At 40.4% G+C, this 27896-nt stretch overlaps 1 protein-coding gene across 1 annotated transcript; it reads left to right on the top strand.

Annotated features, from left to right (window-relative positions):
- On the top strand, positions 1-25990 carry EIF2S2 (eukaryotic translation initiation factor 2 subunit beta). The gene is made up of 9 exons (XM_063455723.1): positions 1-192; positions 17769-17949; positions 19173-19273; positions 20197-20332; positions 20515-20615; positions 21841-21989; positions 23942-23998; positions 24626-24711; positions 25491-25990. Exons 1-9 carry the CDS (start codon positions 178-180, stop codon positions 25664-25666), a joined length of 1002 nt encoding a protein of 333 aa, XP_063311793.1. The 5' UTR covers positions 1-177; the 3' UTR covers positions 25667-25990.
- The last annotated feature ends 1906 nt before the right edge of the window (positions 25991-27896 follow it).

The raw sequence follows: 27896 nt of genomic DNA on the forward strand, positions 1-27896 counted from the left end.
CGGTCGCTCTCTGTGTGACGCGGCACACTGCACACGCGCCGCTGTGGAAGAGCCTGAAGCTGATGTAAGAGGAGACCGACCGGGCGAAGCGGAGATACCGGTGCGGGCTGAGAGCGGGAGAGACACGCTGAGCGGAGCAGGAGCCGGGCAGCAAAGATTCCACCGATAGACGACAACATGTCCGGGGACGAGGTGAGAGCAGGCGGCGGGAGAGCTGCCCACAGCCGGCCACATGTGGATGGGAGAGGGCCCGGCCTGCGCCATGCTTTGCCTGAGAACAGGCCGGGGCCCGGGGGGGCCGCTCAGGGACACACTAGAGGCCCAGGGGCTGCAGGCTGGGGAATCAGCTCTGAGGCCGGGGATGTCAGGCCTGGGAGTGGGCAGCCATCCCTCCCCTGGGAATTAATCACAGCCCCCCTGCACTAAGGAAGGGCACAGCCAGATCCCAGCAGCCATGGGCCTGGATATTAAAAAATATATGTATTTATATATTATATGCTCACATTATTATTATTGGCATTTGTATAGCGCCCACATGTTAATTCTACAGGGCTTTACAATATAATATTAATAGGGGAGAAATGTAACAATAAATGAGACAATTACAAAATGTTACAGGAACAATAGGTAGATGAGGACTCTGCTCACAGTCTAGAGGAGGTGGGTGTAAAACCACAGTAGGACGGGTGTGGAGGGGGATAGCGACCAAAGGACAAGGTGGGAAAGTTGCAGAATTGGCAGGTTATTATTTTATTATTTATATAGCGCCATCACATTCTGTAGCGCTGTACATTGGGTGGAGTGTGGCCCTTTTTAAGAGAGCGAGAGATAGCTTTGTGAAATGAGTTACTATGGGAGGCCACAAGCTTTTCTGAAGAGATGGATTTTAAGGGACTTTTGTAAATGATTAAAGACTAGGGGAGAGTCTGATGGGGTTTGGCAGGCTGTTCCGAAGGAATGGAGACTCCTGCAAGAGAGAGTCCATTTTTTTTCCTGTGTCTAAATTTGCTTGGTTTAAATACTTTTAGGAGCTGAGCGGAGCTATTCGTTAAATGGATTTGTCCACCAAACAAATTAAAATCGGGATAGTAGGATTCAGGTTACAAGAGCCAAGCTGTGACTATAGCCTTGTTAGAGGATTTTATCAGATTAGCTGTTGATAGTTGAACTGATTTGATACAATTGAAAGTTTAACAAATGAATCTCTAAAGCAGGTGTGCCCAAAAGATAGATCCCCAGATGTTGAACTACAACTCCCTTAATGCTTTGCATGCCTTTTAAAATGCCCTTCGAATGACAAAGCACCATGGAAGCTATAGTTTTAAAACATTTGGGGATCTACCTTCTCTGCATCTGTGCCCTAAAGAATGATTTGTCTGGCGTGGAATCCAAAGTGAATATTGAATATTAGTTTAAAGCAGCTTAACAGGATAGACTCATTGTTAAATTCAGGTAGTTTTTTTTCCAGTTATTTGTCTTAAATGTGATATTCACTTTGAGTTGCCGACAATTCACACTTTTAATAATTCCCCATTGAGAGCCAGAAGTACATCTGTTGATGCTGATAGTCCATTGACTGGAAGCTGACCAATGAATGAACCTTAGTCTGTTTTGGCTTCCTGTGTGCAGTTTTTAATTATTAGCCTTTATATAGCGCCAGAATATTCTGCAGTTCTTTACAATTATACAAAGGCGATAGATATATATAACCCCCTGGATTGACAGAATAAAAGAGTGATTTTGGAAGACAGAGTGCTGGTATTTTTTCATTTTTATGTTATAATTGTGACTTGGTACTAGGCTTTATTATCTGAATTTTGGAGTGCAGGTATTCTAATTTTATTATATATATATATATATATATATATATATATATATATATATATATATATATATATATATATATATATATATATATATATATATATATATATATATAGCCTTGCTCAAACAGGATTACAATCTATGGGGATTTGAGGTATGTTGTCTAAGGAAACTTACTGGTGTTTGGTGTTCTAGTTTATTTTTTTATTAGTTTGTCCCCCTCTATATAGTGTACTGTTTGCTTTGTCTTTTATCTTCATTTACCATCTTGGTAATAAAGCAGTACAGTAGCCATACATTCGCTATGTTTTGGCAACCTTGCTTTATGATGTTTTTTTTTTTTTTTTTTTTTTTTTTAAATTCTTTATTTTTGCATGTGCATATAAGTTACAGACAAGCGTGCAGGGCCACGGCAGCAACTGCAGGCATATTCATAGCATTGCAATGAGTGGCATGATGGTACAGCACTTTTTTTTTTTTTTTTTTTTTTAACATGAACAGAAAGATTGCCGGCATATTTTTGTGTAAACGTTAGAGTGATGCTGAGTAGTTTTAAGTTTAGATAAAGTACAAGATTGTGTCTGCGAGTTTTAAACAGGCTTGTGTAGCCACTGTAGGAAATACAGGCTAGTGTTACATATCAAGCATTTGAGTGGCACCAGCTAACAGCACTATATTTCGTAGAGTCAGCATAGTTTCCAGACAGTTAAACAAGCATGATAAGGGTGTCTAAAGCGTGAAACAGTTAGTTAATAGTTTTTTGAAAAAGATAAAACAAGCTAGGAACATTTTTAAGGCTTATGAATATATAGGCAAACTAAATAATGACCGCTAGAGCATACACATGAAATCACTGCGTGGCTGATAGGTACTGCAGATTTACAGTGCTCCCCTCTCACCACATAATCTCACTATAGCACAAAAGCACATATTTGAACTAGCAGAAGCATGTAAGCTTCTGTGGATAGGACTAAAAAGAATATGCAACTCAGCCATGTATCATTGGTAATGATGGGGTGGTCTGTCCTGGGAGTCAGCCTTGGGTGTCAGCATAGTCAGGCGGCCATTCATCCTATACCCCTGCTGGGCTGTGGGCTGCCATGTGGGGAAAGTTCATACTGGGCTTCCAGCTGCTTGTCCTGCGTCTGATACCATGCAGTTGGTGGTTGCTGATGCGCTCTGTTCCGTCTTGAGGGCCTGTGCTTTGCATGGGGGCCCGTCGCTGCTAAGGTGTTCTGTCTCCTGGGTGTCCTTTGTCCTCGTGGATGCTTTCTCGTGGTTTCCCGGTGGGGTCGGCAGATTAAGCGCCTCCGTGGTTGTGGTCTCGCTTTTCTACGCTTTGGGGAGGTGCGCCCCATGGTCTGCCGCCCTGTGGGAGCCTCCGTAGTTGCAGACTGTCGCAAGCCACTGTGTGGGTGAGTACAGGGCTGTGGTGGGGTCTGTTGGTGCATTAAACGTTCAAGTTTCGTCCAGAAATCTTGAAAGTGCTGATCCAGCCGGGTGAGGATGTCATCAGCGTCGGGGCTCGAGGGCCATGTGGCCGTCGCCATTTTGGCTAGGCCTCGGTCGACCTGTCGCGAGTTTGCGGTTTCAGCTCGCTGACCTGCCCGGTTTGGAGTGTCCTTCGATAATGGACCGGGATCACCCCCGCCGGTCCTAGGGGAGGGGTAACGGGGCACCCGCATAGAGGGTTGACTTCGCTTGCAGCGCCAGTTCAGCATTTTGGCCGCTGTCTCTGTCCGGCCTGTAGTAGGCCGCTTCTGCCTCGACGGGGCTTGCAGTTGTTCAGAGAGCCGCCGACCACCTCGCCACATCTCAGGTGGGTCAGGCAGCCTAAACCTTGCTTGATGTTGCCCCTGTCTAGGGCAATAGGGCTGTGAAAAGGCAGTTTTTAGCGAGAGTGTGGAGGAGCTCGTCCAAAACACGTCTATCCTCCATTGCGGTCCTTGCTTTATGATGTTGTGGGCCAGGACATTTTATTGCAAAGCAATACAATAAGTTTCAAATGGTCTATAACCAAATTATTAGGCCCGATTTTGAATACACTACTTCTATGTAATAAATTATGCTTGCAAATGTGTAGATTGGTAGAAATTTGAAATATAAAGTACTTGTTACATATGAGGTAGCCTTGCTAAACTCAAGCCAAATTCACAGATCTGTGCGTACCTTTCCTCACCCAGTATCTACCTATGGCCATGTGTGCTTTGCTGTTGTAACAGTAAGACACCAAGTGAGGTGCAGGAGCACACAGAAACACAGAGCTAGTTATTGGGGTAAATGCTCTTTAATTTTAATCTGTTTGTTAGAAATTCTGCTACGTACAATTCAATTAAAAAAAAAATGGAAATTCCTGTAGTGGTTATAGTGCCAGGAATGCACTTCCAAGGGAAGTAGTTAAAAGAATTCACAACTTACCTGAGTAGTATAGATAGTATTGTGTGTGAGGAAACTCTATAGTATATGGAACACCATTTTCAATTATTAAAGGGACACTATAGTCACCAAAACAACTTTAGCTTAAGCCACTACAGGGCTTCCTGGTTTGAAACGGACTTTTGGTCCGGTATCTGGCGCTGGATGTCCTCACGCTCTGCATGAGGACCTCCAGTGTCAGATATTTTTCCCCCATAGGAAAGCATTGACTCAATGCCGCACATGCGCATTAGAATCTGCTTGTCGTGGGGCGGAGGAGCTTCGAACCAATGCCAAGGGACATCGGCTCTGGGTTCAGGTAAGTAAATAAGGGGTTTTTAACAGCTTTGTACTCCTGTCACTGTAGTATCCTTTTAATAAAGCAGTTTTGGTGTATAGATCATGCTCATGCAGTCTCACTGCTCAATTCTCTGCCATTTAGGAGTTAAATCACTTTGTTTATACAACCCTATTCTTTCCTCCCTGCATGTGACTTCCACAGCCTTCCTAAATTCTTACAATGTTTAAACTTCCTTTATTAACATCTGATTGAAAATGAAACCGTTTTTTAAATTCAGGGTGTGAGAGTCACAGCCAGGGGAGGTGTGGCTTGGGCTGCATAAGCAGAAACAAAGGTCGTTCTAATGATTACTATAACCCTTTTGAGAGGAGGAATCTATCAGGTATAATATGCCCTATTGTGCATTGTGGAGAAGGTCCCCCCTCTCAATGCACTGTAAAACCTGTAATAAAAGGTTTTATTTACCTGAAATCCAGCTCTGGGCAAAGTTTCCACACTGCTTTTTTGACGTCATTGGGGCTGCATGTAGTCTAATCAGTCATCTCTCCTAGAGAAGCCTGTGATTGGACCAATTTGGGCCAGCAAAGTGAGAGGGAAGGGTTTATGAATATTAATAATATGATGATGATGAAAAAAAGAGGGAGGCAGGAGGGAGCATCCACAAGATTGGAGGGGAAAATCTATCTTTCCTTTGTAGGCGTTCTGCCTGCAATTGCAAGATCCTTACGTCTGTAAAATATGCTGAATGGCAGTTCTGCTTACTCTGCAGCACTGCTCAAGGAAGCAGCTTTAGTGGCCAGTGAAGTTATCACTAGGCTGTAATGTAAACACTGCATTTTCTCTGACAGTGTTTACAGCAAAAAGCCTGAAGGGAATGATTACTCACCAGAACAAATACAAAGCTGTAGTTGTTCTGGTAAGTATAGTGTCCCTTTAAATGTAAGATAAAGGAAAGTAAAAAAAAGTTACCGTTTAAAGTTCCTATAATTGCAGCACTTGCATTGTTGTGACACCCCCAGCAGTTTTATGATCAGTAGTAAGAAGTGGATAAATAAAACACTCCATGCATCACAACCACTACAGCCCACTATGGTGGTTATGGTGCTAGGGGCACCTTGGCACCATCCCAATATAAGTAGTCACATTTTTTGATTTGTTACCTGAGGACTGTTGAGCACCAGTCTAAACCTCCTCTATAGTTGGAATTTTGTTGTTTCATTGAGCTAACATAGCTAGTTGGCATTAGAGCAATCAGCCTTTGAGCTAGCTCTGTATGACAGGGTTTAGGTCAGTAGAGATAATGGAAGCTCCTACCGTGTTAAATTAATCTTTGCCCCCCAAAAACGCACCTGGTCTTAATTTCGGGGATAAACTGTAGCAAGCATGTGCAAGAAAGCATGTCTGTGTTCAGGGGAATTCTCCCGAACAAAGACCAGTTCACATAGGCATAGAATCCTGCGTATCTAAGCCCAGCTAGGACTTATTTTGTGGGGAAACGGTAGCAGTAGCTTCGGATGCTTCATAGAGGTCTGGACAGTGCAGTGTAGAGGTTATGTGCTTGGGAGTGTTCTATAAAATATACCTGTCATTTATGCGCTATGCTAGTCAAACTGGTAGCAAATGTATAGTATTTTATATAATTTGACTTTCCCTGGCTATATTTGTTGCAGTGCCCCCTCCCCCTCGGGACGTACAAAAATACCACACACACACACATTTTCACAGTATGGCATGTCATTTCTACAGAACCGGTGCGACTAAATTAAATTCAAATAGATTTATGTATTAGTCCTGATTGAAAATGCCTGATATGTCTTGGATTTTAATTAAAGGGTTACACCAAGCATCTACAGCCCACTGTAGTGGTTATGATGTCAGGAGTACCCTGGCTCGATTCCCAGGTAATGGGACAAACGGTTTAGTAACGACTGCGCCAGGCTATGAGGCTCCTCTCCTGCTGGGTGACGTCCGTCCGGTTTTTTTTTTTTTTGCAGGGCTACAGAAACTAGAAGCCAATCTAGTTGCTGTTCATTGGCTGAGGACATCAGTAAATAATTGGCGCTTAGTCTGTGAATGGCACACTGTGCGTGAAACTTTGTAAAGAAGTGACAATAGCCAGCTTGTAACTCTTATTCCAGGCTAGATAATCAACCACTAATGGCACTGCTGGTTTCAGAGTTACACCTCCCGTAGCAAAGAGGTTAAACTCTGTATGTACAGGTTTCAAAGTAAAACTCGGCACATACAGAATCCATGCACCGTAATCACTTAAAATCACTCTCACACCTATGTGGAAGTACAGCAGTGAGGCTGCTATTGGCAATCTAAAACCCAGAAGCTGAAAAAAGAGAAATGGCTTTAGGTAACTACTTTTAGCTGCCCCCAGACAGCCACACTCCAAATGAGTCTTTCTAGATATGCAAAAAAAAAAAAAAAACAGAAGTGAGAGCCTGCTTTAACCCCTTAAGGACCGCTGACGGTTCAGGACCGTCAGCGGTAAAATGTGCGTTTGGACCGCTGACGGTCCTGAACCGTCATAACGGTCAGGGGCTACTTACCTGATCGCCGTCGGTCCCACGGCGGCGATCAGTGCTCCTCCCGGTCCAGGGGGACTGCCTGTCTGCCCGGGCAGTCCCCTCTCGGCAGATCAGGACCCCACGGCCATGTGATCACTCGATCACATGACCGCAATAGGGGTCCATGTGTCTGCCTGCAGGGGGACTGTCTGTGCTGACAGGCAGTCTCCCTGCAAGTGTAAAATCAAAAATAAAGTGTAAAAAAAAAAAAATCAGTGTAAAAATAATAATATGTATATATATAATGTCATACTAAGTGTATTTTTATATTTATATATACGTATATTAATATAAAAATACACTTATATTTATATTGCACACGAATATAAACAATATATATATAATAACTGTATATGGTATATATATATTATTATAAAATACAAATAATATGTTAATAAAAATAAATAACAAAAAATAAAAATAATTTTTAATAATTAAAAAAAATTATATATATATATGCAATTTTATTCTAACAATATTTTGATATTGATATATATATATTTATATCAAAATACACTTAGAATGTAATGATATATATATCTATGTATAAATAAATAAAAATAATACGAAATATACATATGTCCACATACATAATTACATAAATAATTTCATAAATATACACGTAGACGTCAAATATATAAATATGTATATATATTAAAATTCTACGTGCATATTTATGTAATATTTTTACCTAATTAAGTAATTTTAATGATTGCAATTTGAGGGACCTGCCTGCCAACCCAGGCCAAAAGTCCAGATAATTTAATTTGCTAGCACTGTGTTTAACCCTGTAACTTTCTATGACACCCTAAATCCTGTACATGGGGGTACTGTTTTACTCGGGAGACTTCGCTGAACACAAATATTAGTGTTTCAAAACAGTAAAACATATCACAGCGATGATATTGTCAGTGAAAGTGACGTTTTTTGCATTTTTCACACACAAACAGCTCTTTCACTGAGGATATTATTGCTGTGATATATTTTACTGTTCTGATACACTAATATTTGTGTTCAGCGAAGTTTACTGAGTATAACAGTACCCCACATGTAGAGGTTTTATAGTGTTTGTGAAAGTTACAGGGTCAAATATAAGGCTTGATTTTACTTTTTTTTTTTTTATTGAAATTTATCAGATTGGTTAGGTTGCCTTTCAGAGCGTATGGTAGCCAAGGAATGAGAATTAGCCCCATGATGGCATACCATTTGCAAAAGAAGACAACCCAAGGTATTGCAAATGAGGTATGTTCAGCCTTTTTTAGTAGCCACTTAGTCACAAACACCGGCCAAAGTTAGCGTTTTTTGCATTTTTTTTTTTTTTGTAAATCTTTATTTTATTGAGACATTGAGTTATGCGGTACAGAATGTGAACAAAAATAAAGGAGTTAGTGCATAAGACGACGTTAATCAAGTAGTTGGTCACTATACTCATATCTGTCTCATTTTTTGTAAAGTAAACATGCAAGTCTAATTAGTAACAACAAGCTATACCATATAGTGCAGTGTAACAATCAATAGGTAAGTCAACGTAAGTAATATCAAGCTTCTTAGTTATATCAATAATGTTATGGTATGATGGATTCAGGCTAAACCGTAGCGTGAACTAAGCTGATAAGTATAAGTTTTTTGCATTTTTAACACACAAACAAATATAAATGCTAACTTTGGCCAGTGTTTGTGACTAGGTGGCTACTAAAAAAGACTGGACATACCCCATTTTGAATACACTGGGTTGTCTACTTTAAAAAATATGTACATGTTAGGTGTGTTTCGGGGATTTATGACAGATAACGGTGTAACAATGTCACTATTGATACATTTAAAATATATATATATTGAAACCGCAATTTTCTACTTGTATTTATAGGCCTATAACTTGCAAAAAAAAGCAATAAAGCATGTAAACACTGGGTGTTTTTAAACTCGGGACAACATTTTTAATCTATTTAGCAGTTTTTTTCATTAGCTTTTGTAGATAAGTAAAAGATTTTTCAAGTAAAAGTCCAAAAACATGTTTTTTTTTATATTTTTCACCATATTTTATTATTTTTTTTTAAATACAATATATGACATAATATAAATATTGGTATGTAAAGAAAGCCCTTCTTGTCGTGAAAAAAACAATATATAACTTGTATGGGAACCGTAAATGAGAGAGCGGAAAATTACAGCTAAACACAAACACCACAAAAGTGTTAAAACTGCTCTGGTCCTTAACGTACAAACATCGCAAAAACAGGCCGGTCCTGAAGGGGTTAAGCCCCCCATACTTTGTCTATTTGTTTACTTTTCTATTCATTTATTCGCTCAAGATGTTATTTGGCTTTTCTGATTTAACCCCTTAAGGACACATGACGTGTGACATGTCATGATTCCCTTTTATTCCAGAAATTTGGTCCTTAAGGGGTTAAATACTAACTTTAATGAGAACCTGTCATGCTACTTTAATGTGTTTTGCTGAAAAACAAATGTAGTCTTATAGGAAGCAGACATTATTGGCAGCATGCGATAAACAAATGTCATGCAGCATCCTTCTCTCTCACATTACATCTAGTAAAGAGCAGTTTCTTACAGCATCCGTGTGATGGGTCCATTCCATGTAGCACTGACCTTGCACTTGTCATTTACAGCAAGCACTTCAATCACGTATAGAAACAAATGCTAAAGTTTAATGTGGAATGGTCAGACTCCTGGAAGTCATAATATCCTTTTACATCTTCTGAGTGAACCTGATAGAAGAGTTTATTTTAGTGACTAATTCAATGTATATAGCATAAAATAAAATAAAAACTATCCATCTATTTATGCCATGCATGTATGACACTGTGGGGTTTATACTTATTTACATGGCATTCTCAGGTTGGGCCAAGACAGCCAGGCATGCAATGTAAACTATAAAATAATTTTAAATAATCCATTTTTTTTTTTTAATTTTTTTTTTTTTTTAGTAACCAACATTTATTTTGCTATTAATTGTGTGAATATCCCATTAAATATTGTACCTACATCATGCAATGTAATTTAAGGAACACCCCAAGCACAATAACCACTACAACATGGTTAAGTGGTTGAGGTGCTCTTACATTGCCCTTCCCCTCCGTTTTAAGTAGCCAAACCTTGTGGACTGTTTGACAACTTCCCTGAAGTCTTCTATGGGTCCTTTTCCCATCTCCCCTGGAGACAGAAGCTCCTGCAAGGAGCTTTCTTTAATTCTGGAAATAAAAAGAAGTAGATGGCGCTTACACAGTAAAATCAAAACACAGTACTGGAGTGGAAAAAGGTGTTCCCCAACACCCTAGAGTCAAAGTAATAAAATAGAGTATTGAAAGCAACAAGTGCCAAATACACACACCACTCCCTGTGTCTAAAATAAGAAATAATGATACTTATATATATACAGGTACATATGGGAGATGTTCCATGTAGTAAAATCCTATAAAGACAAAAGATACATAGTATAGACTGTATATACAAAAAGAAATATATGAAAGTGATAGAATACACTCACGAATTCCAGAGCCGTGCCAGGCTCTGTATATAGTGCCCAAGGGTGCCTTAGAAGGCTATATGGAGAATCTTGGATGATGTCCCCCAGAAGCAGGAAAAAGCAGCAAGTGATGATAAAAAAATATTACATTTATTGTAAATAAAAGTTTAAAAATACCTGTGCAGGTCCCATATGGTGACACACAAAATCAGTCATGCAGACGCGTTTCAACTCAGTCCGAGTTTTCATCAGTGCATAAAACATCCAGCTGCAGTTCCGTTTTAAGTTCTCCGCTTTTCTGATTGCCGGTCACATGGGCGGAAGTTCGGGTGGCCGGCGTCTGACGTCACTTCCGGTATTTTCGGCGCTCGTTTTCTGGCTTCATTCTGTTCAATGCATTTGCCCAATTGAAGCTGGAAACTCCACATTGTAAATGGGCACCTTGTATAGTCCTTAAAGTGCATACATATAAGCAGTAGCTTGTAATGGGGAAAGTGACATAGTTATATATACAGATAACGGAGAATAATATAGTAGAGGGACTTAATGGATTGACAACTTATAAGTACATAATGCATAATGTCAATATTAGTTTGTTAGTGCATTTGCCCAAATGATGCAAATGGCTCCATATTGAAAATGGGCATCTTTCATATCTTACAGAATACATACATATAAACAATGATTAGTAGTACGAAAAATGACATAGTTGCTTATGCAAATAGCAACAATAAAGCAGTAGTACATACTGAAAGGAAAAATATATATGTGTATTAATAAACAACATATGGGCACATAATATGTAATGCCTTAAAGGTGTATATCACCTCCAATTTATATGGATATAGCCCCTATAGAGTAAGATTGATGGGGTGGAAGGGCCAAAAATATAAAAATAAATATAGATATAAATGTAAAAAGCATATATCAAAAAGTATATGTAAAACAAGTATATAGAAAACTGTGTAAAAAATAATGTGTTTTTAAAAAGTATTATAAAAAAATGAGTCAACTCAAAATCTAAATTTAAGCCATTGGGGGATAAAGTGTTTAGTTCGAATATCCACCTGCTTTCAATTTTGCATAATTCTTTAAAATTGTCTTCCCCCCTCCAATCTTTTTTCTTTTGGGCAATGGCAATAAAATTAACATATGAAGGATCACTGTTATGGCATTGTGAAAAATGTGCAGAGACACTGTGTTTGGCATACCCCCTCTGTATATTGCCCAAGTGTTCCAGTATGCGGGTTTTTAAAGTTCTCGTGGTCATTCCCACATACTGTAGTCCACAGGGGCACCAGAGGAGGTATATCACATTGCTCGAGTGGCATGTGAGAATAGAATTAATTTTATATTCCTTTTTGGATATGTTGGAAATAAATTTAGTACGTGTATCTTTTTTAAATTTTGTTCTTTTACAGGCTGTGCACATTTTACATGGATAAAAGCCATGTTTTTGATTAAAGGTATTAGTATTAGCAGTATGGGTTTTTATATGGTTTTTAACCAATAAAGTTTGGAGATTTTTTGTACCTCTATATACGATTTTGGGTTTATCACCAATGATGTCATTAAAGGGAAACTCCAGTGCCAGAAAAACGATCCGTTTTTCTGGCACTGGAGGGTCCCTCTCCCTCCCACCCACCAATCCCCGGTTACTGAAGGGGTGAAAACCCCTTCAGTCACTTACCAGGGGCAGCGACAGGTCCCACGTCGCTGCTTCCTCCTCCCCCGCCGCTCCTCCTTCTGGTTACGTCGGCCGGTGGGCGAGACTGATCTCGCCCGCCGGCCGAGGAGACCTAATGCGCATGCGCGGCAATGCCGCGCATGCGCATTAGCGCACCCCATAGGAAAGCATTGAAAATGAATTTCAATGCTTCCCTATGGGGAATAGAGCGACGCTGGAGGTCCTCACACAGCGTGAGGACGTCCAGCGACGCTCTAGCACAGAAAACCTGTGCTATGAAGCAGGAAGTGTCCTCTAGTGGCTGTCTAATAGACAGCCACTAGGGGAGGACTTAACCCTGCAAGGTAAATATTGCAGTTTTAAAAAAACTGCAATAATTACACTTGCAGGGTTAAGGGTAGTGGGAGTTGGCACCCAGACCACTCCAATGAGCTGAAGTGGTCTGGGTGCCTGGAGTGTCCCTTTAAGACCTTCATCAGTTTTCAAGATATGCCAGTATTTCTGAACAATGGATTTTATATGTCTAGCATCACCACTATAATCCAAAATTAATGGAGGTTCATTTTTTTGCTCGATTATTTGTCTGTCTCTATATTCTAATAGGGACTCTCTATTTAATTGTCTAGTTTCCTCGATTTGGTAATCTAAAATAATCGGATCATATTTCTTTTCAACAAAAAAGTTTTTTAATCGTCCTGCCTGTTCCTCATATTCCTCAATGTCACTGCAGTTTTTGAAGATACGGTTGAACTGACTTTTGGGCACATTGCGCAACCACGGGTCGTAATGACAACTCGTGGTGTCAATGTACCCATTAACATCCACCGGTTTAAAGTAAGTCCTAGTGGAAATATGATTGTTAGAGATATAAATCTCTAGATCTAGAAACTGGACCGACGTTTGGCTGATTTGACTAGTCAGGACAATATTTCTGCAATTGTCATTGAGGTCTTTCAAAAAGAGATCCAAAGAAATTCTGGACCCCTTCCATATAAAGAAGATGTCGTTGATATACCTGCGATAGAGGACCAGACCCGCCCCCATAGCCTCCCGACCTGGAAGGAAAGTGCCTTCCCAGTGGGACATGAACAAATTAGCATAGCTGGGAGCGAATCTGGTCCCCATCGCATTACCGACTAACTGAAGAAAAAATGAACCATCAAACCAAAAAAAATTATTGGTGAGGATTAGATGGATACTATCTATAATAAAATTGATCTGGTTCTCAACAAACTTGTTGCTTTGTTGCAAAAAATATTTAATAGCTTCACAGCCCAGCTCATGTGAAATGATAGTATATAAACTGATAGTATATAATAGTATATATACTATCATTTCACATGAGCTGGGCTGTGAAGCTATTAAATATTTTTTGAAAGACCTCAATGACAATTGCAGAAATATTCGGTGTTTTTATATTAAAAACTTACCTCCGTTCCAGCGCCGAGCTCCCCGCTAGGCCGCGCCCCCTTTTTCGTCAAAATGACGAAATCGCGGGGCCCAATGGGACTGCTTCGCGCTGGACTAATCGTGTTCTTCATAGAGCGGCATTGAATGCCGCCCTATGAAGAACCTGAGCGCTTTACCGCGCATGTGCGCGGAATGCGCGTTCGCGAGCTGAGCTGTCTGACTGACAGCTCAGCTCGCTTTCTAATATTATCAATAAGGGGGGGGGGCCTACTGCCCCCACCCCTGTGCGGCGGGTGGGGGCCCTAAAATTATCAATGAGGGGGGGGACCTACTGCCCCCCCCCCCGGCCCCCACCCCTGAGCGGCGGGTGGGGGCCCTAAAATTATCAATAAGGGGGGGACCTACTGTCCCCCCCCCCGGCCCCCACCCCTGTGCGGCGGGTGGGGGCCCTACAATTATCAATAAGGGGGGGACCTACTGTCCCCCCCCGGCCCCCACCCCTGTGCGGCGGGTGGGGGCCCTAAAATTATCAATGAGGGGGGGGACCTACTGTCCCCCCCCCGGCCCCCACCCCTGAGCGGCGGGTGGGGGCCCTACAATTATCAATAAGGGGGGACCTACTGTCCCCCCCGGCCCCCACCCCTGTGCGGCGGGTGGGGGCCCTAAAATTATCAATGGGGGGGGGACCTATTATCCCCCCCCGGCCCCCACCCCTGTGCGGCGGGTGGGGGCCCTAAATACAAAGGGGGGGGGACCCTAGTTAACCCTCCCCCCCCCCCCCCCCCAAAAAAAATATCTCCCTACCTACCCCCCTCACCCTAAAAATAATGAGGGGGGACCATTAACTAAAAACCTGTAAAAAAGAAAAAATTAGATAAAATCAACTTGCCATTCGATGTTTTCTTTCTTCTAAAATCTTCTTTCTTCAGCCCCAAAAAAGGCCAAATAAAAATCCATAATAATCGACGCAATTAAAAAAAAAAAAAAAAAAGAGCGCAAAAAAAAATAATCCATCTTCACCCATGGAGGGCTCCGCGCAGACTGAGCTCCGCAGGGTGGGGAAGGCTTATAAAGCCTTGCCCCGCCCTGCAATTAGGCTAAGAACACTCTGATTGGTGGGTTTGAGCCAATCAGAGTGCTCTTTGTCATTTTACAAGCGTGGGAAAGTTCTTTGGAATTTTCCCACGCTTGTAAAATGACACAGAGCACTGTGATTGGATGGGTTTCAAGCCATCCAATCACAGTGCTCTGTGTCATTTTACAAGCGTGGGAAAATTCCAAAGAACTTTCCCACGCTTGTAAAATGACACAGAGCACTGTGATTGGATGGCTTGAAATCCATCCAATCACAGTGCTCTGTGTCATTTTACAAGCGTGGGAAAATTCCAAAGAACTTTCCCACGCTTGTAAAATGACAAAGAGCACTCTGATTGGTTTAAACCCACCAATCAGAGTGTTCTTAGCCTAATTGCAGGGCGGGGCAAGGCTTTATAAGCCTTCCCCACCCTGCGGAGCTCAGTCTGCGCGGAGCCCTCCATGGGTGAAGATGGATTATTTTTTTTGCGCTTGTTTTTTTTTTTTTTTTTTTTTAATTGCGTCGGTTATTATGGATTTTTATTTGGCCTTTTTTGGGCTGAAGAAAGAAGATTTTAGAAGAAAGAAAACATCGAATGGTAAGTTTTTTTTATCTCTTTTTATTTTTTTTTTTACAGGTTTTTAGTTAATGTTCCCCCCCTCATTATTTTTAGGGTGAGGGGGGTAGGTAGGGAGATAATTTTTTTTTGGGGGGGGGGGGGGGGGGGAGGGTTAACTAGGGTCCCCCCCTTTGTATTTAGGGCCCCCACCCGCCGCACAGGGGTGGGGGCCGGGGGGGGACAATAGGTCCCCCCCTTATTGATAATTTTAGGGCCCCCACCCGCCGCACAGGGGTGGGGGCCGGGGGGGACAGTAGGTCCCCCCCTTATTGATAATTTTAGGGCCCCCACCCGCCGCACAGGGGTGGGGGCCGGGGGGGGGGACAGTAGGTCCCCCCCTTATTGATAATTTTAGGGCCCCCACCCGCCGCACAGCGGTGGGGGCCGGGAGGGAGAAGGAGAGTAGGTCTCTCCCCCCCCCCCCCCCCCCCCCCCCCTTCAACCACTATTGTGAACAGTAAGCGTCCCTGTGGGTTCGGGCTTCAGCTGTCAGCTGAAGCCACGCCCACAGCAGTGCTGACAGGCTATCAGCACACAAAGCGCGTTCACAGCCTTTTTAGGGCCTCTGAACTCGGAAGTCCCTCTGGTGGCCGTCTGATTGACTGCAACAAGAGGTGTTCCAAGCTTCCAATGTAAACACTGCATTTTCTCAGAAAATACAGTGCTTACAAGAAAAAGGCTCCGGGTAGCTGTAGCACTCACCTGAACAACCTCATTAAGCTGAAGTTGTTCAGGTGACTATAGTGTCCCTTTAAGTCCCTCTACTATATTATTCTCCGTTATCTGTATATATAACTATGTCACTTTCCCCATTACAAGCTACTGCTTATATGTATGCACTTTAAGGACTATACAAGGTGCCCATTTACAATGTGGAGTTTCCAGCTTCAATTGGGCAAATGCATTGAACAGAATGAAGCCGGAAAAAGAGCGCCGAAAATACCGGAAGTGACGTCAGACGCCGGCCACCCGAACTTCCGCCCATGTGACCGGCAATCAGAAAAGCGGAGAACTTAAAACGGAACTGCAGCTGGATGTTTTATGCACTGATGAAAACTCGGACTGAGTTGAAACGCGTCTGCATGACTGATTTTGTGTGTCACCATATGGGACCTGCACAGTTATTTTTAAACTTTTATTTACAATAAATGTAATATTTTTTTATCATCACTTGCTGCTTTTTCCTGCTTCTGGGGGACATCATCCAAGATTCTCCATATAGCCTTCTAAGGCACCCTTGGGCACTATATACAGAGCCTGGCACGGCTCTGGAATTCGTGAGTGTATTCTATCACTTTCATATATTTCTTTTTGTATATACAGTCTATACTATGTATCTTTTGTCTTTATAGGATTTTACTACATGGAACATCTCCCATATGTACCTGTGTGTATATATATATAAGTATCATTATTTCTTATTTTAGACACAGAGAGTGGTGTGTGTATTTGGCACTTGTTGCTTTCAATACTCTATTTTATTACTTTCTTTAATTCTGCTGTGCTATGTAGGACTGACTCCTTGGCTGAGAGCGTCGGCTGAGCAATCTCAGCCAATGAGCACCTGCCTGCACTGCCAGGCTTAGCTCAGTGCTGGAAAAAAAAATTTGACTTCCGAGAAGGTGGCAGGTTCCCCAGCAGACCCCAGGTAAGTTGTCAAACACTGTGCTTACAGTAGGAGGCAAAAAGTGCCCTCTTGCCACTGTAAATACAACAGCAGACTGTAATGGTTATGATACAGGTACAGCTCTGCTTTCAGTCTGATCTCCCTGTTTCTCTTACTTGTCACAGTATGCTTCATAGTGTTAAATTACCAATATGCCAAAAACAAATTGTCAGGACAGCACAGTGTAATGTGAACGTTGCTCATTTTAGAATTGTGATAATAAACAGTAGCCCAGTATTTCCTTCCCACCCCAGTAAAACTGTGTGCCTCGATAATAATGGAGGAACTCTGCTGTGTGTACATATTTCTATTGTATCCACATAAATGCAGAGTTATAATGACTCTGCCATTATGTCTGGGTGGAGTGGGTGGCCATTGCCTGCTGCTCCTAATGGGGGGCCTTGTTGATTTCAACATAATAAAGAGTTCCCTGGCAACTAGTAAGCATATTTAGTCATTTTGTTGCCTCTTTAAATGGTTGCATACAGAAACAACCAAAACCATTTTTACAATGTGGAATAAACCTAGATTTTTAAAGGCTTTTGTTCAACTTTCTTTCTAACATTAGTAACATATCTCTATCTATAAAATAACCCATTCGGTAGCAAAAGGGTTATATAGTGCATAATGTTCCTGCATACATAACATTAGTCGAGGAGTGTGTGGTTACCAGTTACCCAATATGGAATGCTGTGCCTCTTCTTGCAGATGATTTTCGACCCCACCATGACACGGAAAAAGAAGAAGAAGAAGAAGCCTTTCATGTTGGATGAAGAAGGGGGTGAACCACAGGTGGAGGAGACCCAGGTCCCAGAGACTAAAGAGGTTGAGCCGGAGCCTCAGGAGGAGAAAGATTTTGATATAGACGAAGAGACCTTTAGAAGAAAAGGTGAGCGGAGCTTTTTTTTTTTTTTGCCAGAATACTGACATATTTTCCACATACACATAAGTAGCATGCAACACAGTACCCCAAATGATTCTTTATGGGAAGTTTAAAGGGAATGAACGTTCAAAGTTACTCTATTTATTTATTTTTTTTAAATCACAACTTAAATAATGGATGTACCTTCCAAGATCCTGACACTTTACGGTCTAGACTGCTGCTTCAAGCCGACCATCCCTCACCAGGAAAAGGATCCACCAATCAGGAGCCTTTCATTCTATTCTGTGGGTTCTGATGACTAGCATGGGTTTATGATATCAGTAATTTTATCCCCCAGCTGCAGTTTTACTCATCATGTGTGCACCTTTGCATACCCTATAAATTATTTTCTAATGCTTATTTATTAACATAACATATATGCTTACATTTTTTTTTGTGATCTTAGCAATGCATTGCATGTGTGTCCCTCTGATTTATGCAGAACAATTCCAGGATCAAAGGAATACCATAGCATTAGGAAATCAAACCTGATTCCTAACACTACAGTGTTCTCCTCTTTTTTTATTTTGATTCATTCTTCCAATGCTCTAAATCTAAGAAAAATTGCGGGGGAGAGTTTTACTTACCTTTTTCCTCTTTCTGAGATTGAGTCACTGCAGCCGCTCGAACTGCTTCCTGTGACGTCACACAGACGCTTCTAAATGTTCAGTGCAAAGCTCCTCAGAGGAGCATTGTGGCTGAAAAGTGCATGCATGGCATGGACTGAGTTTGACTTGGATCTCACAGCAGAAGTGCCTCTGGTGGTTGTCAGGTAGAGAGCCACTAGAAATGTATTTAACCCTACAGTGTATGCATTGCTGTATCTACTAAAAGGCAATTCTTTACATTGAAGGGTTTGTCTGTGTTTGAGTGTTGGTTATTGCAGATGCACAGCGTCTGGACATCAAACTTTATTTTTTTAAATTTTTTTATTATTATTAGCTGTGAAGTTCCACCTTGTCGTTTGTACATGATAGCTGCACTTTATTATCCAGAAAGACAGATGGTTCCTCATTGATGGGTATGTTAGGTTTGCTTAGTTTAGCAGACTGGGAACAAGTGGCCCTTCCAAGCCTTCACATCTGATAACATTTATTCCTTGAAATCCTCCACGAAGCCTCACTAGCCAGGGGCAAAGCTGTTAATGCAATCAGCATTGGGAAATAACTATTATATATATTTTATTACAGATGCACCCGATGATCTCGATGACTTGAATTTCTTCAACCAGAAGAAGAAGAAAAAGAAGACGAAAAAGTTTGACTTGGATGAGGCAGAGGAAGCTGTTAAGGTAAGAAGAGATTTTTGGGATTGTAAATTCTCTGCACCAATATAGAAAGATCCATCATGGTGCTCCGAATCTGCTTTATTTATTTAAAGAAACAGTCAATATGAGTATCTTAAGATATAAAGATAGAGCATATCCCAACATTTTGTATTTGAGTATAAAGTAAAAAAAATCAGATTCTTTGACATATTAACATGACAAGTCATGTCTGTTTCAGCATCTTATAAAAACGCTTTACTGTTACGATACAAAGCTTATTTCCAACACCTAATTGTTCCTCTGCACTTCTACTTCCCTCATCCGCAAATAACCCTATTTACACTAGCCTTATTCCAGCCTTTTCTTTACATCCTCTGACATCCGTGCAGAGGGGGAGCCCAAGTGCTCATATTAGGCCTTCCCCATAGGATAACATTGATTCAATGCTTTCCTATGGGGGATTTGAAGATGCTGGATGTCCTCGTGCAAAGCGTGAGGACGTCCAGCGTTGTTTCGTAGAGTCAAACTCTGTGAAACAGCAGGATGTGCCTCTACTAGCTGTCTGGTAGACGGCCACTAGAGGCAGTCTTGGCCCAGCAATATAAACATTGCAGGGTTAAGGGGAGAGGCACAGTGCACCCAGACCATTTAACTGAGATTCAGGGGTTTGGGTGCCTATAGTGTCCCTTTAAACTTAGCAAGAAAAAAAAGTTTTGAGACTTAAAATACGCAGACAGGCAGTGGCTCTTTCAACATAACAAAGAGTTCCCTGGCAACTAGTAAGACTTTTAAATAAATATTTTAACATGAAATAAACAGTGCTCATTAGACTGTAACACACATCCTAATCGTTAAAATACTAACCTAGATATTTAAATGTGCATTTTATAATATTTCCTGGATATATTCCAGTTTTATGCATGTAACTCTTATTTCTCTCCTTATAGAACCTCAAAATCGAAACAGAAGTCCAAGAGGCCTCAGAATCTCAGGAGGATGACCTGGATTTCATGCTGGGCAAGAAAAAGAAAAAGAAGAATGTGAAGTTCCCTGAGGAGGATGATATCATTGACAAAGATGAAGGTATAATTTGGAGCAGTTTGTGCAAGAAAAATAGTGTTTGTGAGAAGCTATATCACATACCTAAAAAACACCTTCCTATTCGACATGTCGTAGAATAGATTTTCCATGTTATCCACAGCATGAGGAAGGCCTGATGAGGTCCTCTGTGTCGATTAATACATTCTAAATGTCATGTTTTGTAGCCTTTGAAGAAGAAGAAAACAAGAAAGATTATGACATCACCTTCGTCTCCCAACTTGGACCTGCATGGGCTGGCACTGAAAGGGACTATACATACGATGAGGTGAGAACTTGCTACTCTTGTCCTTCTGGAATATCATTGAAGTGCTCAGTCATAAAAAAAAAAAAACACGTCTAAAACATTTCCTCAGAGGATTTAAAATTCATAATTGCTGATCAGTACATTTAAGGACCAGTGTTCATTGGTTGTCAGCTGACCTGCTCAATCTATGAATGCCATCCCAATCTGGTCAAAACCATCATTGCTTATTTGGAAGTGTAACTTCTTCATAAGCAATATACTGAGTAAGTAGCTGCACTATGGATGCCCTCACAAAAATGGTATGCTGGCATCATGGGCACTACAGTGGACTTTAGTGATTATGGTGCTCTGAATTCATCATGAAAACTTTTGTTCTCCGACATAAAATATTAGATCTTTCCTTCCAGTTAGTTTTTTATTTTATTTTTGTCCCTAGATTTTTCTCTCTTTATTCCACCAACAACCATAATAAATCAAATGTGGTGAGGCACAATAAAGTAATGATTATTACAATCTAAATTTTATTCAATATAGTTAAAAATATCCTAAATGGGGATATAAAAGTACAATCCAAATATTGTGTACTCCAAAATAGCAGGAGTTTATAGAGAAATAGAATCAATGTAGGAAATGCTTAGAAGGACAAATGGTAGATATATGAATAATGAGTACAAAAGACTATAGTAACAAAATGTCTTGTCCTGAAAAAAGAGGATATATACTGGGACTTCGTCGGTACTGGCTAGTTTCTCCTAAGTGGTGTGGGGTATTATAAATAGCTAGAATCGATATACAACGTGTATAAAGTCAATTCGAGTAAGTTCGTATTCCAGCTAAAAAGGTATCCAAAAAGAGTATCCGTAATTTAGACAGTGTGTGATGATGTACCAGATCCACCACTGGATGTTACTGGATACCCATTTACAACACAGTATAGCAAAACCTAAGGGACATTAGCTTAATGAAGCAGTTTTTTCGTGTAGATAAAGTTGTTTCTGTACATATAGTATCCAATAAAATGAAAATTATTTGTAAAGGCTCGTCTCTGCTTTACACGGTTTATGTGGCATCCTCCTTGTTAAGTAAGGACACGTTTTGTGTCCTGTTGAATGGTTGCAAATTCCACTGATACTTCTTGTGGGGTTTCATAACATTTTTTGCATCCCATAGCTTTCTTTAATGAATTTTATCAACACTTCTTTTATCTTCTTTTTTTAATTTATTTTTTTAAAAATCTTTTTCTTAGCTGCTAAACAGAGTTTTTAACATTATGCGGGAGAAGAATCCAGACATGGTGGCCGGAGAGAAGAGAAAATTTGTCATGAAACCACCACAGGTTGTTAGGGTTGGGACAAAGAAGACCTCATTTGTGAACTTCACAGACATTTGCAAATTGTGAGTAGCTCCTCTTGATTGTCTTCTATATATCCTTGTTGTGCTGTATATTGGTAATCTGATTTCCCTTTATAGAACTTGAAACTCCTTCAAGATTAAAGTGACACTATAGTCAGCAGAACAACTACAGCTTATTGTATTTGTTCTGGTGAGTAGTATTATTCCCTTCAGGCTTTTTTCAGTTAATACGGTCTTTTCAGATAAAATGCAGTGTTTACATTACTGCCTAGGGGTAACTCCACTGGTCACTGCTTAGATAGCTGCTAGAGGTGCTTCCTGGGGCAGTGCTGCACACTGTGCAGCACTGCCGTCCAGAGTCTCCACCCTGTGTATGCAGACACTGAACTTTCCTCATAGAGATGCATTGATACAATGAGTCTCTATGAGGAGATGCTGATTGGCAGGGCTATGTTTGGCTTGTGCCTCCTTGAGTCTTAGCCAATTCTATGGGGAAGCATTGTGATTGTTGAGGCAGACAGATCAGGGTCAGAGCCAGCAGCTGCAGACTTAAATCCAAGTAAAATGTTACTATATTTAGGGAGGTATGGGGGGCTAGATGGTGGTTTTAAAACTATAGGGTCAGGAATATATGTTTGTTTAACTTTTAACACATAAGTTGAGCAACTATTGATACAAACTAAAGTGCAAATACATTATAGTGATTTCTTATATTGCCAGCTACCTACAGAATTCAATTCCTTCTTGACTCAAAAGCAGATGTTAATATATATGTAGGTTATTAGGTTATAGTTTTTCAGTTTTCTTGGCAGATCTATATTGTGTGATTTATATTTGTTTCTTTCAAAAAAAGTGTTCGTCTTCATGTGAGATACTTATGGGAGGCTGCTTGCAGGCAGGGTCCATTGTTTTTGCTGGTTGATCATCCTAAAATGACCTACATAGGGGCTGCCAAAGGAAATACTGCCCTTAACAATTTCAGTACCAGAGTACAGTATAAATGTTTAGACTTTGATGTATGTTGCAGAATGAAATATAGTCCATAAAGCCTCATTTACTCTCATAGGTGCTCTAGGAATGATTACCAGCCTGTGAGGCAGTTATACACCAGTCCTCATGGCCCATTGACAGTCTAGGCTCTAGAGTTTGTTGAGATAGTGATGAACCTGGACTGTTGCTAAGTTATGATGACTGGTTTGGGAACCAGTGTTGTAGAATATTTTTTATTTTATTTTTTTCCTCTGCCTAAAGCCACTGGTCACTGATTTAATTCCTCAAATTTGCTGTAAATGCCAGCTTCCAAATAATAAAGGAAGTTTCAATGGGTCTCATTATTCCTCAAGAAGAGGGAGGAGTGATTTGACATTACATTTTCCTCTTTGGATTACATTGCCATTCCACAGTTTGATAAAGATTGCTATAGCAGTTTTAATTATCATTTTTTTTTTTTTTTTTTTTTTTATAAGCAATACTTTAACTGTATTTATTATATGTTGGCATTATGCTCAAATGTAGACATTCATTTTGCATTTTGTTGCCATTTTCAGTAAGCTGCAGTGCTTTCATGGTCCTTACAAATATATCTATAAGCACCTTTTCATTGGGATTTCTAAGCCTTTGCCAAGTCTCTCGTCTCAAAATATATTTGTAAATCCTTTTGGTCAGTTGATATACCTATTATGTGTCATCTGACACTTTTCTGCCCAGCCACCTATATTGTCAATACTCTCTTGGAGCAATGTGACAGCCTACTTTGACTTCCTTTGCATTTTTTTCACCTGCACTTGGAAACGTGTATGTGTGAGCTCTCGCTCTCTCTCTCTCTCTCTCTCTCTCTCTCTCTCTCTCTCTATATATATATATATATCTATATATCTATATAAATTTCTTATTTTTTGATTAAAATTTTGTTGCATAAATGATGCAGCTGATGTGTCTGACTTTTTTCATATAGCGTATGTTTTTGTTTTGTTTAATTTTTTTTTATTTCCCAGATTACATCGTCAGCCAAAACATCTTCTGGCTTTCCTATTAGCGGAGTTGGGTACAAGGTAAGTTTATCTTGAGCATTTGTTCTCGTAACTGATTACTTACACAAATGCATTATTCACTAAGCAGTTTAAAGTATGTTTTGTTTGCAGTCAACATGTTCTATTTTCATTTTTAGTACGGCCTAGTATTTTATTTATTTTTTTCTCTTCTGTTTGTCTTCGTGGCTTTACATTTGACTGAAATTTTATATCGATAATAAGGAAGCAAAAATCCCTATACTTTGGAAGATGTGTTTACATCAAGATCCCTTCCTTCACATGCAGCATGCTGCTCTAGTGTACGCAGAACCTCTAAAAGACTGACCGTCTACAATTCCTAATGTGCGGGTACCCATAGCTATACAGCCCAGAAAGATGGAAATAATTGTGAAATAACCTTTTATACTGCATATCTGCTTGTGATTTCCCTAGCAAAGTATAGATATTGTGTTATACACAATGAAACCAGATCACCTTCATGTAAATATAATCAAAGTATGCCCCCTTGAAAGCTATTACAGAAATGTTGTAAATTCACTGGGCCTGCTGATCTCCCAAGCCAGATAACTGTTGAATAATGCAGAGGCCATGCCTGCCTTTCTGAAGTTAATTTCCGATGCACTAACTGCTTCTCTTGTATCTATCCAGTGGCTCTATAGATGGCAACAACCAATTGGTAATCAAAGGCAGATTCCAACAGAAGCAAATAGAGAATGTATTGCGACGATATATCAGTAAGTCTTTCCTCGTACCGAGTAAATCCATTGTAGGATAATGAAGTTGTTGCTTGTAGGACGTGATTTGATTGTATATAAACTGCTATTTTCCCTTGTCTTCATTAATCCTGCATATTTTAAATGATCTTGTAGCGCCATAAGAGAGATGTGGGAGGTTGTTTTCTTGATGGCGATTTCTTTAAAAGAAATCCCAAGAGATATAAACTTGATTTTTGAAAACATTATAGTTTCTCTAATAATAGTGCGGCAGAGTATGTCCTTAAAAACATGAAAATTGTCTGAGTGACAATGTCCTTTGGAAATGGACCTTTTCATATACTGTACTTGCTGTTTCAGTTTAGGTTTCTTAAAGGAACAATACATTGAAAAGTTTTTTTTAAACAGTTTAGTAGATATAGCCCCAGAAAAAACATGCATTTTATTTCTTTGGCATATATTTAAACACCGCTTGCAAAAGCTGCAGATCGGCTGTTTGCAGCCTTTGCAAGCCATCCACTTTTTTCCTTGGAATATATCAATCAGAGGCTTCCCAATTAAAAACTCTCTGTGCTAGAGCCACGAGTAAGCACCTACTCACTGTGCCATACTTTATTATTCTTATGACCACCCTAAAATATGACATATTCTCTTGTTGACCCTGATGGCAAGTGTCAGGAAAGGAATTTTGTGGGTTTTGTATATCATGTGGGTCATGTATCTTGTTTTGGTATTCTATTAAACATGCTACAAGCATATTTGCATTGTTTTTAAATAGACCTTCTTATTCTGTTTTGCAGAGGAGTATGTGACATGTCACACCTGTCGATCGCCAGATACAATTTTACAAAAAGACACAAGATTATATTTCCTACAGTGTGAGACTTGCCACTCCCGCTGTTCTGTGGCCAGCATTAAAACCGGTTTCCAGGCCGTCACCGGCAAGAGAGCTCAGCTCCGCGCCAAAGCCAATTAACCGGCCCTTTCACCTTTTCATATTTTACCAGCTCATTGTGAGGATATACAGAGGGCATCCACTGGCAGCAATGGGATTGCAACCCTCTATAATGTAAAGAATGATTTCCAAACTTGGAAAGGAGATCTTTGGCTTAACATTTCCCCATTTCTCTGTGCAAAGAGCTTGCAGACATCGGTTATTATAGCTGATAAAGCTCTATACGCTTACAACCCACAGAAAATGTTTACCAAGTGTCTGAGGGAAAAGGGGAAGCTACAATATGCATTTTTATCCAGATTTCTGTTAAATGCTAAATACATTAAAGGTAATACAACATTCATAGACCAGTCAATGTATTTGTTTTCTTTTCCTGTGTTTTTATCTTGTTTTCAATCAAAAATCAGAGCTTACACTGGGAATATCAGCCAGTCACTGCCCTTCCATTTTAACAAATAGGAATCACTGTGGGCATGAAACATTACACATACATAGTCACTGAATGAAAATCCATCTGCAGAACCTGCATAGTGTTACTCTCGTTTATCTAGAGTTGGCACAGCTAAATAGCTGAAAGATTATGGGTAGTGCTTTAAATGTATTTTTAAAAAAACATCTCCACAACGTAGGCCTGCACAGAAGAAATTCTCATTGTCTTGCATAGCTGTTTCCTTGAAGATGTTTGATTGTGCGTTGGGTATCATGTTCTCACACACTAAAGTGTTGCTGAGCTTCATTGCACTCCTTGCCCCAATAAATGCTTCAGTAGTGTTTTGAAAGGGATAGTGTTCTGTTCCTCACCCATGTAAAGATGTGACTGTTAATCTTTTATATGTCCCACAGCAATCTCCTTACACATAATATCCAATCATGTGTAACTTGCAAGGTTTATTACAAAGAGCACAGCATCTGGTTTTGTGTTAGTTGTTTTATATATCCTACACACCATAAAGCAGATTTAATAAAAATTGCATTCAACTGCAAATTAAGAATGCACAATGTGAAATTAATACGAAGATTCTTTTAAAAAAAAATATATATATTTTTTTGGGAGAGAGGGAGGTAAGCTAAAATATGGGAGGATAGTAGATTAACATACGTCAGCCATTGCCTATTTGTGTGTCAAAAAAACCAAACCTTTAATTTTGTAATAGGTTTCAGTTGCGTAGGGCTCTTCCCACCCCCTCATTGGTGGCTGTCTGGAGAAGATTTCTTGAGCAGCCTGGAACGTCAAAAATGGGATAGATTGATGTATGTCCTGTTAGTCTCTTTTAAGAATGAATTTCATGGGTCTCCCATTGAGAGTTGCCATTTGTGCCGCAGAGCCAGCTGCTCAATAAATGGAGACATGCAATTGGCTTCTCTGTTCAAAGGCCATTATTGGCTCATATCACGAGATGTTGGGGTTACAGTGCCCACAGGGAGAGAAGCAAGAATCAAACTTGGCTGCAGCAGGCCCTGGCCCCTGCCAAATTTAAGTGCATAATCTCTATTTATCTACTCCAACCTCAATCAGACATTGGATTAAGCAAGGGAATTTACTAAAATATGTAAGCCAGGGAAGGGAGAGAAAAATGTCAGACCTTTATGACAGCACTGTGCTGCCGGTCAGTAGTAGTTGGAAAACTTCTACTGCACATCGCATAGTATAAGCTCACCTGCCCAGTTCTCACCATCGTTAAAGTGCTCAGAGACTTGAGATACTCATGCTGTGGCTAGTTGAAAAGTAAAGCTCCATATGCAGGACTTGCGATGCCTCTACATACTGAACTGACTATGACTTCAATCTGTAATGATTGTTGCTTCTTTTGAGCAATATTTTTTAGGTTCCCTTCCCACCACCAAAAAAAGCATTTAAATATATTTTAAAAGATGTTTTACTCTCCTACATCCAGCACTGGGCAAAGTGGTCAACGCGCCCCTTCCTACATCACAGGAGCAGTGTTAATTTTGTCGACTAACAATATAGACCTGTTCTCTAGCGCATCCTCACCAAACAATTAGTTTTACGACCGAGTCGTAAGAACGTAACCCGGTCGGTAAGTGAAGATCATCCGTCCGTGCAGACAAACAGATGCGTGCAAAAAGTAAAAAAACATTTTGTTTTACCACTCCGGTTTCCTAACTTTTAGGTGCAGGAGGGTGGATTCCCTGGGGTCAGTGAATCCGTTGATGCTGTTGGGAGTCAGGTTCTCACTCTGCACTTCCCTCTCTCCTCCTCACTTCTGCTCGGTGTTAGTTGGGAGGAAGT

The sequence above is a fragment of the Pelobates fuscus genome, chromosome 5 (genome assembly GCF_036172605.1).
Source record: "Pelobates fuscus isolate aPelFus1 chromosome 5, aPelFus1.pri, whole genome shotgun sequence".
Classification (NCBI taxonomy): Eukaryota; Metazoa; Chordata; class Amphibia; order Anura; family Pelobatidae; genus Pelobates; species Pelobates fuscus.